General features: G+C 49.9%; 8 protein-coding genes across 8 annotated transcripts; 4 read left to right on the top strand and 4 right to left on the bottom strand.

The window, feature by feature from the left end:
- Window positions 1-360: 360 nt before the first annotated feature.
- On the bottom strand, window positions 361-1,036 carry N7484_005575 (BUD31 family protein; the record flags this gene model as incomplete). The annotated part of the gene is made up of 3 exons (XM_057115994.1): window positions 361-504; window positions 626-756; window positions 865-1,036. The coding sequence occupies 3 exons, from the start codon at window positions 1,034-1,036 to the stop codon at window positions 361-363; spliced, it is 447 nt and encodes a 148-aa protein (XP_056971877.1).
- Window positions 1,037-1,324: 288 nt separating this feature from the next.
- On the top strand, window positions 1,325-1,696 carry N7484_005574 (Tim10/DDP family zinc finger protein; the record flags this gene model as incomplete). The annotated part of the gene is made up of 2 exons (XM_057115993.1): window positions 1,325-1,430; window positions 1,533-1,696. 2 exons carry the CDS (start codon window positions 1,325-1,327, stop codon window positions 1,694-1,696), a joined length of 270 nt encoding a protein of 89 aa, XP_056971876.1.
- Window positions 1,697-2,270: 574 nt separating this feature from the next.
- Window positions 2,271-3,446, bottom strand: N7484_005573 (60S ribosomal protein uL23). Its single transcript, XM_057115992.1, has 4 exons — window positions 3,312-3,446; window positions 2,917-2,969; window positions 2,558-2,844; window positions 2,271-2,493 (listed from the first exon to the last, which is right to left on the bottom strand). The coding sequence occupies exons 1-4, from the start codon at window positions 3,331-3,333 to the stop codon at window positions 2,406-2,408; spliced, it is 450 nt and encodes a 149-aa protein (XP_056971875.1). The 5' UTR covers window positions 3,334-3,446; the 3' UTR covers window positions 2,271-2,405.
- Window positions 3,447-3,642: 196 nt separating this feature from the next.
- On the top strand, window positions 3,643-4,494 carry N7484_005572 (25S rRNA (adenine2142-N1)-methyltransferase; the record flags this gene model as incomplete). The annotated part of the gene is made up of 1 exon (XM_057115991.1): window positions 3,643-4,494. The coding sequence occupies one exon, from the start codon at window positions 3,643-3,645 to the stop codon at window positions 4,492-4,494; it is 852 nt and encodes a 283-aa protein (XP_056971874.1).
- A 59-nt stretch (window positions 4,495-4,553) lies between these two features.
- Window positions 4,554-6,695, bottom strand: N7484_005571 (putative transporter; the record flags this gene model as incomplete). The annotated part of the gene is made up of 6 exons (XM_057115990.1): window positions 4,554-4,917; window positions 4,970-5,136; window positions 5,196-5,293; window positions 5,344-5,472; window positions 5,550-6,496; window positions 6,565-6,695. 6 exons carry the CDS (start codon window positions 6,693-6,695, stop codon window positions 4,554-4,556), a joined length of 1,836 nt encoding a protein of 611 aa, XP_056971873.1.
- Window positions 6,696-7,131: 436 nt separating this feature from the next.
- Window positions 7,132-7,506, top strand: N7484_005570 (uncharacterized protein; the record flags this gene model as incomplete). Its single annotated transcript, XM_057115989.1, has 2 exons — window positions 7,132-7,310; window positions 7,386-7,506. 2 exons carry the CDS (start codon window positions 7,132-7,134, stop codon window positions 7,504-7,506), a joined length of 300 nt encoding a protein of 99 aa, XP_056971872.1.
- Window positions 7,507-8,440: 934 nt separating this feature from the next.
- Window positions 8,441-10,275, top strand: N7484_005569 (translation termination factor eRF1; the record flags this gene model as incomplete). Its single annotated transcript, XM_057115988.1, has 6 exons — window positions 8,441-8,564; window positions 8,638-8,687; window positions 8,752-9,123; window positions 9,179-9,938; window positions 10,017-10,166; window positions 10,217-10,275. 6 exons carry the CDS (start codon window positions 8,441-8,443, stop codon window positions 10,273-10,275), a joined length of 1,515 nt encoding a protein of 504 aa, XP_056971871.1.
- Window positions 10,276-10,644: 369 nt separating this feature from the next.
- N7484_005568 (prephenate dehydratase PHA2) lies at window positions 10,645-11,665 on the bottom strand (the record flags this gene model as incomplete). The annotated part of the gene is made up of 2 exons (XM_057115987.1): window positions 10,645-11,535; window positions 11,612-11,665. 2 exons carry the CDS (start codon window positions 11,663-11,665, stop codon window positions 10,645-10,647), a joined length of 945 nt encoding a protein of 314 aa, XP_056971870.1.
- Window positions 11,666-11,744: the final 79 nt, after the last annotated feature.

Below are 11,744 nucleotides of genomic sequence, written 5' to 3'. Positions count from 1 at the left end.
CTGTTCCTTTTACCACCTAGCCCGGGATGGCCTGGTTACGACCTTAATGACGATGCTAAGATGTACATGAGCAAGCGATGCTTTCATGATTCGGGATTATCGGGGTTGGGATTCTATCATTTTTATGGATGGGGAAACTAGGCCACGGAGGCGCTATGAATTAGTCTAGCAAATTTGAAATCTTCATTACTTGTCTACCATGGTTCTTATTGAAGGGTATCTGATTGAGCTCGTCATGAATAGTAAAACAGTAACATCACATCGATGCAAGACCTGAACGCCAACACATACCAAAAAGCTGTGACGAAAGAAAAAGTTCCCCCAAGTTGCCCTTAAAATAACCCAGCGATCATTCAATTTTTAGTCGCTGCTCGAGCAGCCCCGACAGCCACAGCCAACGCACTGGATTGTCTGTTCCTCCTTAAGCTGGGCCTTGGGCACACGGCAGATGCAGGTTGAATTGAAATTGGTCTCTTTCGTCTGGATGCAGCGAAGACAGCACAACTGGACACAAGTTAGTAAGCGCTCCCCGATTCAAGGAGATTTGCCACACTTCATAATGCACTGGTGCAATTTTACATTGCAGTCCCAGGTATTATGACCATGCAGATGGGTTTGTACGCACCTTCTCATAGCCCTGCTTCTTCCACTTGGCGATCAAGTTCGCATCAGCGTAGTTATTTTTCAGCAACCAGTCATATAGCTGCTTAGAGATTGCTTCTTTTTCATAGTAGAGATCGTAGATGTATCGTGAGCCTATAAAAAAAAAAAAAAAAAAACAGGCAAAGATATCAGTATTCATGTCTCAAGGTGCTTGCTTAGTTGGCGGGGACCGGAGGGGCAAAGAGGGTATGTTCCACGTACGCTGGTGACTGATCTGAAAGATGGGCCATAGGACCTCGTGCTTCTTCTTGCCCTCATGAGGAGCATTTTCAGCATCCTTCATCTTATTACTGAACTCCAACAGAGTGTCCTCTATGTCGTCAAAGCCGGCCGGCGGCGGTTTGCGATTGCGAGCAGTCCGAATGGGAGGCATAGTGTTGACTGGGCGAGGAATATGAGAAAATGCAGTGAAGCAATATAAAGTAAAAAAGGCGCAACTTTTGGAAACGAGAAAAGTGCCAGAGGAAAGAAGAAAGATGAGCGCGAATGCGAAGTTCGTCTTCTCAACGCGATGGATCGTCATTTTTGTGCCGGGTGACACCGCCTTCGATTTTGCGCCGGAGCACTTCAACCTACGAAGGCCGTATTGTGTTCATCAAGTTCCGCAAGCTCTTTCAATCTCCATCCATCATACTCTTCCTCTCCACATAAATCCGACAAAATGGACCCTCAGACACAGGCCGATCTTTCCAAGCTCAATGAAGCCGATAAGAAGGAGCTGAACATGGTCCTGGCCAACGAGGCGCAGAAGTCCAACATCCAGCAGAGTAAGTGGCCCCGGAGCATAGCTGAAGCCCGGATCAGCAGAGACGAGGCAGCATCTACTTGTATAGGAGTATACTGAGCTTGGCTAATTCCTTGATCTGCAGTGGTCCACCAACTCAACGACGTGTGCTGGAAGAAGTGCGTCACCACCAAGATCTCGTCCAACACCCTCAGCAAAGCCGAGGAGACCTGCGCACAGAACTGCGTTGACCGGTGGATGGATGCTCAGATTGGCATCTTGAAGCACCTGGAGGAGATGCGCCATTAGATTCCTTTCCACTCTATTCCTTCCTCCGCTTCATTCTCCATTCCCCCTGGTGTGATGGTCTAATTCCACTACGGCCGATACCATTTCACCGACAACAACTCAAATCCTCTGGGATTGATACTTCTGTGCCGTGGTTATATAACTTTATGTTGCGATTCTACTTGGCCGGTGCATACCTCGAAAGTTTCTCTGAGGGTTGAGGTGCACGGTATGAGTCGCTTGTATACTAAGAGTCAAAATGAACGAAATCCTGTATATCATATCTATACTTTGTGTTCCTAGTGTAAACCAAGTAAATGACGTCGAATGCCCCTATGCTACGTTGCTTAGACCTACAGATGGCTGTAGGACTTGAGCTTACTCCCATGAGAAGCTAGGTTCCAGTTGCGAATGTGGTGCTAAAAAGATACATAGAATGCATTGATTGCAGTATTTCCTCCCAACCGTGAACCAAAACGCCATCTACTCAGATAGGTGAATCGTACCGAGGCAATAAGGTTACGTCTAAGCCATGGCTGCAACTACAGAGCCAGAGCCGAACTCATAAGAATTCCATACAGGTTGTCACAGATGATCGTGTCAGAAAGTTCTTTTTTAATCATTCAGCCCTCGTTGCTGCACACACAGCCAAGGGAACTGGCTGGTATAGAGAATCACCGCGGTGGAAAACAAAGTTCGCCCAAACCCAAAGAAATCCCATTTATCGCCCTTAGACGATAGCCAGCTTGGTGGCGGCGATGTCGAGAGCATCAACGTCAGCAGTCAAACGGGCGAAAGCCTTCTTGGAGCCGTCGGGGCTGTAGAGATGCAATTAGTATAGTTTCTTCTCCAGCCGTGAAATTTCCTGTCGGGAGGACTTACCGGACCAGGGTGTTGACCTTGAGGGTGTCAACATCGTACAGCTTCTTAAGAGCAGCCTTGATCTGGCGCTTGTTGGCCTTGACGTCGACGATGAAGACGAGAGTGTTGTTCTCCTCGATCTTCTTCATGGCGCTCTCAGTGTTGAGGGGGTAGAGAACGATCTTGTGGGCGTCGAGGACGGGCTGGTGGGGGATCGACACACGGGGGTACTTGGGGGACCGCGAGAGCTGGAGGGTCTTGGGGCGGTGGAAGGTGGTCGAGGTGCGGACCTTACGGGACTTGTGAAGCTGTATTCCCTCAGAGTTAGTAAATTGCGTTGTCGAAATTTGATCTCTCTAGACCCATGGATTTCAACGTACGGAGTTTCCCTTCACGACTGCCTTGGCGGCAGCATTAGCCTTGCCGGCGGTGCCTGTAGAAGCACTAGTTAGTTTCTTGATCATTGTGGTGGCGTGTGTGCGGTGTCGGAAAATTGCGATTTGGGTGTGGTCGGAGATTGTGTGTGGTTCCAGAGAAGAGACGAGATGATGAAGAGTTTTTGTCGGAAGGATCGAAATGCCGGTGGTCGTTCTTGTTGGCTTGCAATAATATTCCTTTAATTCCCAGCTCTTGTTGCGCCTTCTTTTTTTTCTCTCGTGGGGATTTCCATACAATATTGAAATGTTGAAATTCCTCCCACAACCCAACACACAATCTCGTCGCAAATTCGCAATTGGATATATTCAAACAAGAAGCCACTGGTATCAGAACATACCTTGCTTGGTAGTAGGGGCCATGGCTGTCGTCCGCTGTCGTGTTGATTGTCGCAGTGTCAAGAGTCGAACAATTGAAAGTGGCTTCGCTAAGCGAAAACCCTACCACACTGTGGGTCAGGTGATTGCTGACTCACCCTGATCCGGAACGCTTAGTCATTCTCCGCATTCGATCTTTTTTTTATTTTATTTTTTATTTTTTGTCTTTGATATCGAAATCTTGATAACGTGATAATAATTAATGCACCCTTTTCCCTGTCTTTGTCGTCCTGATCATGCAATACTCACCATTGTGAAATAATTCAAATTACCTCAAACCCATTGCAGGGAACCATGCCTCCCAAGCGTCGATCTCAGCGCCCGGGTCTACTATCCAGTACCCGCCCGCCGACGGTCAAATCTAAGCATGCGGCGTTGTCGGCCAAGGCCACCCGGACTCTCATTCGCTCTCATCATCAACTTATGAAAGCACGAGCTCAAGCTCAGGCCGCAGGTGATGAGGTCCGAGTGCGTAGCATTAACGCCCAAATTGAAGCCGCTGGTGGTTTGGAAAGCTACCAGATTGCCAGCAAGTTAGGCCAGTCCGGGGATCGAGGCGGCGACTCCAGTAAGATCCTGGTGGACTGGATCAAGCCGCAGCTCAGTCAATGGAAAACTGCCTTTCCTAAATTGCGGGTCCTCGAAGTTGGGGCATTAAGTACAAAGAATGTTTGTTCTAGGACCCCGGCCTTGGAGGTGACCCGCATCGACCTCAATTCTCAGGAACCGGGCATCTTGAAGCAAGACTTTATGGAACGTCCGTTACCATCTACAGAAATGGAGAGATTTAATATCATTAGTCTTTCATTGGTGCTCAACTATGTGCCAGACCCCATGGGTCGGGGCGATATGCTCAAACGCTGTGTCCAATTTTTGACATCTGAATGTCCCATTTCACTCCCCCCGACTCTCTTTTTCGTCCTTCCGGTGGCATGTGTGGATAACTCACGTTATCTCACCGAGAAGAGACTTCTTGCCATACTAGAGAGTCTGGGCTTCCATCTCGCACAAAGCAGACGAACTTCGAAGCTCATCTACCAATTATGGAATCTTACTGGTGCTGTCTCGCCCCAGTCTTTCAAGAAGGAGATGGTCAACCCAGGCCACAAAAGGAACAATTTCGCTGTAGTGATGCGCGAAAGCTGATCTTGCCCTTAAAAACGCTCCAGAGTATCACATACAGACTCGAGACGAGCCGGCATGAATCAAGCCCCAGAGATCCATTCGTGGGGCAAAAACACCCAAATAGTCCCCACGGCTGCCAGAATCGTGGACGTGGTGAGCAGAAACCAGTCCAAAATCCGCTCACGTCGGCTGATTTCCTTGCCGAAGATCTTGAGATAAAAGGCGAGAGGGAAGATGATGCAAATGGAAAAGCACAGGAAGGACCCAAGGAAGGCCATGATTCTGTCGAAAGCCGGGAATATAACGGAGAGAAAGACAATAAGTGTCACGGTGAAGACACGAACTAAAGCTCGAATCAACTCCTGGACTCCCTCTCTGCGGCTAGATGTGGCTCCCGCGCCAACACCACAGATTACTTCAAATGTGGCCACCAAGGGCCGGGCACTATGTTCTGTGAGCAAATTATATGATATGCAGGACAGGAATGCAGACTCACTTCAATGGCACCTTGCTCAACGGGATGATCGAAACGAAAATAATAATACAAACAGACAACGCCTGGGGGTAAGCATCTTCGCTGAGGATGTTCGCCGTGACCTCGTCGCGGACAATGTCACCGAACATGAGCCAGCCGATGATGGCCATGGAACAGTCCAGCGAACCCTGTGATCAGCCTGGTCAGCATTTCCTTGGAATTTCACTTAGCATCAGACGTCTCTTACTGTAAATAGATACGTGGCCCAGAGACTTTTTCCGTATTTCTTGGGATGTCTCATGTCTCGATAGATATTAGGGAAAACACCATGTCCACCCCAGGGTGCTATAACTTTGTTAGCAACAATCGTGATTCTTGTAGAAGTCCGCTCTTACACATTATGAGACCAAAACTTAGGGGCAAAGTGGCCCAGTTCTCGGGGAAGAGGAATGTACTCGCTGGCTGCTGTAGGGAGCCAGGAGCATCAGGCTTGATTAAACCATCCACGCAGATAAGAATCACAACTGTAGATATTAGTTCTCCATATTAGATTCGACTCCATCTCGACCCTTTTTGTTGGTTGTCGGTGCCTGGTACTTACTTGAGGTGCATGATATGATTCCCAGAATGCTAGTCACGCTAAGAAATCGTAAAGGCAAAAAGTTCAGAGGAACCAACACCAGTCCACATACTATCTTCCATTGGAGAATGCTGAGGCCTGGGACCAGGGCATACAAGCTATCTGCAAATAGCACCACCAAGGCCACACATGCTCCCAACAGCTCCAGACAGAAGAGGAAACTCGTCACGAGGCGAGCATTCTGTCCAAAGCTAATGTAGGCAAGATCGGCATACGTAACGAGGGACCGGTCCACGTCAAGACACTTAGCCAAAATCTTGGCTGTGTAGGCAGTGGTTATGGCAGAGTACACAAGGAACAGCAGACCAAGCAGCCATCCAGCATACTTCATGGCCAGCGGAAGACTCAGTAATCCAATGCCGATCAGCACATTAACCGAGTTGAAGACGGTCTGCGGCACAGTCGATTGACCAATAACGATTTCTTCGTGCGTGCCATCTTCGTGCTCCACATGCTTAAGCAGCAGTGGTTCTCGATCAGAATCTCCCGGGCCATCTACACGGGACAGTTGCTCGCGGTGAAACTGAATGGCGTGTCGCCTGGTCGACTCACTCACCCGGGACGAGATCGTGCCATATGAGGCGGCAATGCTTCTATCCAAGGACGAGGCAAGGAGACCAGTGGTCGGGAGAGCCCTTCTAGGGCTTGCATGCGCATGCGCCGTGGGATCGTGCTCCTCCTGATCGTCGTCATCTGCCTCGTCCTCGGAGAGCAGAGGCCGCTCTCCCGACCTGGGACCATAATTGCCCCCCGTTGCGATATCGAACTCATCGTCGGAGTCAGCCGATACGAACGAAGCGCGTCGCGGGAGCACCTGCGGGAAGCAGGCTGCTCTTTGCCATGAGCGAGCGAAGTTATCGATACTGTTTGGACCACCTGCTTGTCGAAGGCGGGAAAATGACGATGATCTGCGGGATTCATTTAGCATCTCGGATCTTTCCTCCTGGCTTTGGTGTGCTCTCGGGAATCATTTTACCTTTGTCGACCCCAGTTCTCCTCGTCGATCGGGTCCCCTCCGCCCAGGTGACCATAGTCGTATGAGCTCGCCGGGAACCTCGACGATCCCTGATTGACTTCAGGGTCGTGCTCTGCATTCCTGGAGGACATTTCGTCTCCCGAAACAATGTCACGGGGAGGCCTAGATGAAGGGGAAGAATTTTCCCGGGTCCCCAACTAATATATACGGAGGACAAAGCTCGGGGTGGAAGGAAATCCTTGTTTTGCTGCAAAGATAAGACGGAAACGCCCAAACAGAGAGCTGCGCTAGTGTGGGGTTGGACGATAAGCCCGATAGTGATTCCCACCGTTAGTTTCGCTTTAAAAGGCGAAGCTAGACTACGTCGAGTGTAGCGCGTCTGCGAGAATTAGGGGACACATGAAGCGATTGTTAATATGAACAGTAATGAAAATCAGCGATATCAACAAGCCAATGCAGTCTGGACCGGGGGTCGTGTGAAGCCGGAAGTGGATTGGGGCCGGCAGGTAGATGCACGGGATGGTCAGATCTTAACCTCAACCACGCGGGGACCAGGATCCATGACCTATGGCTTCAAACGAACGGGTAGGCCTTCGGGCCATTCGCCCATCTCAATATATCTTCGGCATCCAAGCCATCCCCCTGCTAGCCAGTGGTGTCTACACGTTACTCTGGCCGGGTGCAATCGCCAACTTGCCCGGTCCACCCTTGGAGGGGATTGACAGTGGAGTGATCCAGGCAATGAGGTACGCGATCAGGGATACATGCCAGACGCGATCTACTAGATCACTCATTCATAGTACATAGTCTCACGTCTATAGCCTTGGGGACATGCCAAGCAATCGCCGCGTATCAAAACAATATTCCTATGATGATCGCCGCGGTGCCGGGACGACTGTTGGCCGCTTTTGTGTTCTACCGCAGTGGCGGAGGGTGGCGTAAGGTGGCACCTTTTGAAAGTTGCATGGGGCTTCTCGTCGCGATCGGAGTGTGTTGGACGTGGTATACCGACCGGGATAGCATGGACAGGACAAGGACACCTAGGATGCTCGCGCTTTTAAGAAGTGGGGATTGGCGATAGCAAAGTACTGATGGGATATTCAAGGTTGAGATATATCTACCGCCCAGACCGGATGGCCCTTTAAGAACGCACGTGTTGTTTGGTTTGAAGCCTACGCCAACTATATATTCAAGGCAGATGCCCAGGGCTAACCTACGTACATATCACCTATCATTCGCAACTCTCCATGCCTTGAGAATGGGGATCCACGCCACTTTGGAATGTTCACGACTTAGATGTAATAAGATTGAAATCGAAAGAACGCGCCAATCTCAAATATTGCAGAATTTCAATTGTTAACAGCTATACCCAATAGGCCCAAATTCAATGTTAAGACTCGTGACTGAGAGTGACATCTACCAAAGGTGAGATCAGTAGGATGTCAATTTCTTCACGAATATGTGCATTAGAAAATCTGAAATCTACGATCTAAATCTCAAAATCTTCCTGGAAGTACTGAGTACCGGAAGAAACAGCACCGGGTCCACCTTAGGATGAAGTACCCGGTACAACGTCAGTGCCCTGGGCCTCTGGCTTACCTCAGCCCACCGAACCCCTCGAAACCCCACGGTGCCTGAGGAAATTTGCTGTCTCTACGTCAACCAGCAAGGTTCGTTCACCACCCCTTTGTCACTCCTTCTCTGGCAAATTTAACCAGCAATCTGACTATTCCTTCTTTGTCGACAGTTGAACAACAGGAACAGGATCTTATCCGTTGTTCCTTCGGCCCATTTTGAGCCCGGTTAGGCGTCGACAGGCTAAAGGCCGATACTCTTACCCCCCCTCTGGTGATACCTCACCTTCGCGTCACCCAAAATGAGTTCCCAACAGCAAGGGAGCGATGTGGAGAAGAACATTGAGATCTGGAAGGTCAAGAAGTTGATCAAACGCTTGGAATCCGCGCGCGGAAATGGAACCTCCATGATTTCGCTCATCATTCGTACGCTCCCCCCACGATTCAATCGGATCTTTGATCTTTTCTATAAATTCTGATGACCTGACACTCTGAATAGCCCCCAAGGATCAGATTTCTCGCGCCGCAAAGATGTTGGCTGAAGAATACGTACGTCGCTCGCGTCGGCCCCAACTCCAAAAAGTCCACATGTGCCTAACGCCCGATTTTGCAGGGTACTGCCTCTAACATCAAGTCCCGCGTCAACCGTCTCTCCGTCCTGTCCGCGATCACATCTACCCAGCAGCGTCTGAAGCTGTACAACAAGGTGCCCCCGAATGGACTGGTCGTCTACTGTGGTGAAATTATCACCTCGGAAGGAAAGGAGCGCAAGATTAACATTGACTTCGAGCCCTTCAAGCCAATCAACACTTCTCTTTATCTTTGTGACAACAAGTTCCACACCGAGGCTCTGAGCGAGCTGCTCGAGTCTGACTCCAAGTTCGGTTTCATCATCATGGACGGTAACGGTGCTCTCTTCGGTACCCTCAGTGGTAACACCCGTGAAATTCTCCAGCGCCTGTCTGTCGACTTGCCTAAGAAGCACGTAAGTTTTTGTTCTCGACTATGGTAGCTCTTTATCTCTGCTGACTGATTTCCAGGGTCGTGGTGGTCAATCCGCGCTGCGTTTCGCCCGTCTGCGTGAGGAAAAGCGTCACAACTACGTGCGCAAGATCGCCGAGCTGGCTGTTCAGAACTACATCACCAACGACAAGGTGAACGTTGCTGGTCTTGTCTTGGCCGGTTCTGCCGATTTCAAGAACGACCTCAACCAGTCCGACCTGTTCGACGGACGTCTCCAAAGCAAGGTCATCAAGGTGGTTGACGTGTCTTACGGAGGTGAGAATGGTTTCAACCAAGCTATTGAGCTAGCTGGAGAGACCCTGAGCAACGTCAAGTTCATCCAAGAGAAGAAATTGATTTCCAAGTACTTCGAGGAGATCAGCCAGGACACCGGCAAGATCTGTTACGGTGTGGAAGATACCCTCAAGGCCATGGAACTTGGCGCGGCCGAGACTCTTATTGTCTTTGAGAATTTGGATGTCACGCGATACCAGCTGAAGACCTCTACTGGTGAAGAGGTGATCGTGAACGCCACCAAGGCCCAGGAGGTCAATAACCGGGAGCTCTTCCAGGACAAGGAAACTGGCGCCGAGATGGAGGTGATCGAGTCCACCACCTTCATTGAGTGGCTTGCCGAGTCCTACAAGGACTTCGGTGCCACCCTGGAGTTCGTCTCGGACCGTTCTGGTGAAGGAAACCAGTTCGTGAAGGGCTTTGGTGGTATCGGAGCCCTTCTCCGATACAAGGTGAACTTTGAACAACTTGCCGACTACAGCGACGATGACGAGTTTTACGATGGTATGTGCACCTGGCTCTACTTACATTCAATAACAGTACTGACATTTCGCCCAGATTGACGGTTGAGCGCCCTCGCAGAGAGCGAGGATGAACGGCCAGAAGCTCCCTCGGCGAGTGTTCTGACGGCTCGCCCTGTGGATCATGAAGGCGGCTCCGTGACTGAAAACCAGGCACCCGCAAAGGATTTCTTCGAGACGCCTGCTCCAAGCCTCATGAAACTGCTTAGAGGTTTGTTGTTCCTCCTTCATAAGGGAATTCCAGTGCTAATCGCCGTACAGGTTCATCCAAGCTCCGTGACATGTTCACTCAGGTTATCTCAGTGACTGAGATGAACTAAGGTGTAAATTGCAAATTTAAAAGGTTGGATGCGATTCTCTGCAATCTTCAGTACCCTAATTGCCGTCTGCCACTGTGTAGGCGAGGCGGGGCATTGCTTTTTGCGGCTCTGTTCGTCGCCGTTGCCAGAGTGGGTGGTTCTGGTTCGTTCTTTATGTTCCTCGCACTCGTTATAGTCTGAAAATACATTGGAGAGACTCGCTATCCTGCTTTATTAAATATATATCTCTTCTCTTTGGTCTGAAGTATATCAACCCGAAATTTTTCTGCGATTAACCCTTCGATGTCACCACACGTACTGCTGGTGAAGCACTACCTAGGTATCGTTCCCTTCGTAAATCATCTCGAAATCCATGCAACAAACCAGAGTTTATGCAGTTCGAGCACCCAGCTGATCTTTCCACGTTCCCAAATCTCTACAAGACTCGGTAACGTGTTGCAAGTCTTGCAATGCATTAACAACCGCATCCTTGTTGTCCTCGGATAGAGTTCGTCCACATTCAACAAAAAAGATATATTGCCAAGCCCGTTTCAAACTGGGCCTAGTGTTTATAGTCGTGAGATTTAGACCGTGTTTCTTGAAAATCAAAAGCGCGCTAGCCAATGCACCCGGCGAGGCGTGATCAATGGAGAACGAGACTAGCGTCTTGTGCGTGTTGGACTGTTCGTCCGAAGTGGGCGCCTTCGGCTGTCCCAAATCGAGCTCAGCTGTCCGCGCAGCAAGAACGTTCCTCAAGATGAGGAACCGAGTTGTATTATCAGCCCGATCCTCGATGTTCTCTTTCAGTACGTCAACACCGTGGTACTCTGCGGCAAAGCGGCTGGCGATAGCTGCGCTTTTCTCCGTCGACTCCTTAGAGACAATCTCTGCTCCTTTGGACGTGGAAGAGACATCCTGTCTTTCCACGCCCTTGAAATATTGGGAAAGGACTCCTTCACACTGGCCCCATGCCTGGGGATGTGTGTATAGCTTAGTGATCGACCCATCATACCCCGACCATCCGGAGGGATATGAACCCTTGTGGACCAACAAGCAGTGGTGGACGGTCAAATAGTACTCGCCACATACTTTCACATCCTTATATTGATCATTGCGGTCGGCGAGGAGGTCCAGAGTCTGGACAACCGAGCCATTGGTCGAGTTTTCGCAAGGGATCACGGCGTAGTCGACCTCTTGATTTTGAAGGGCGACAAAGGCATCGGCGAAGGAGAGCTGGGGGAGCAACGAGGCTGAGATTTTACCAAAGGCTTCGGCGGCAGCCTTGGGGCAAGGATTAGCTATGGGGATATAAAGTACGTTTGTACTCCCAGGTATGCGGGGTAGGTAAGCTTCGTACCTGGTGCGAGAAAGATGCTAACGGGCCGAGAAAAGCCACCCTTAAGCGCGCCATCGAGTAAGATCTTTCTGGGATATCCTCGGTTAATAATCGGGCTAGAATTATTTGATTCAAATGGAGAAATCTCCCTTGG

Source organism: Penicillium longicatenatum, assembly GCF_028827895.1.
Source record: "Penicillium longicatenatum strain IBT 33135 chromosome Unknown contig_3_segment0_segment0, whole genome shotgun sequence".
NCBI classification, from domain to species: Eukaryota; Fungi; Ascomycota; class Eurotiomycetes; order Eurotiales; family Aspergillaceae; genus Penicillium; species Penicillium longicatenatum.
The sequence above is the reverse complement of the archived record's forward strand: the minus strand, read 5'-3'. Positions and strand labels throughout refer to the sequence as shown.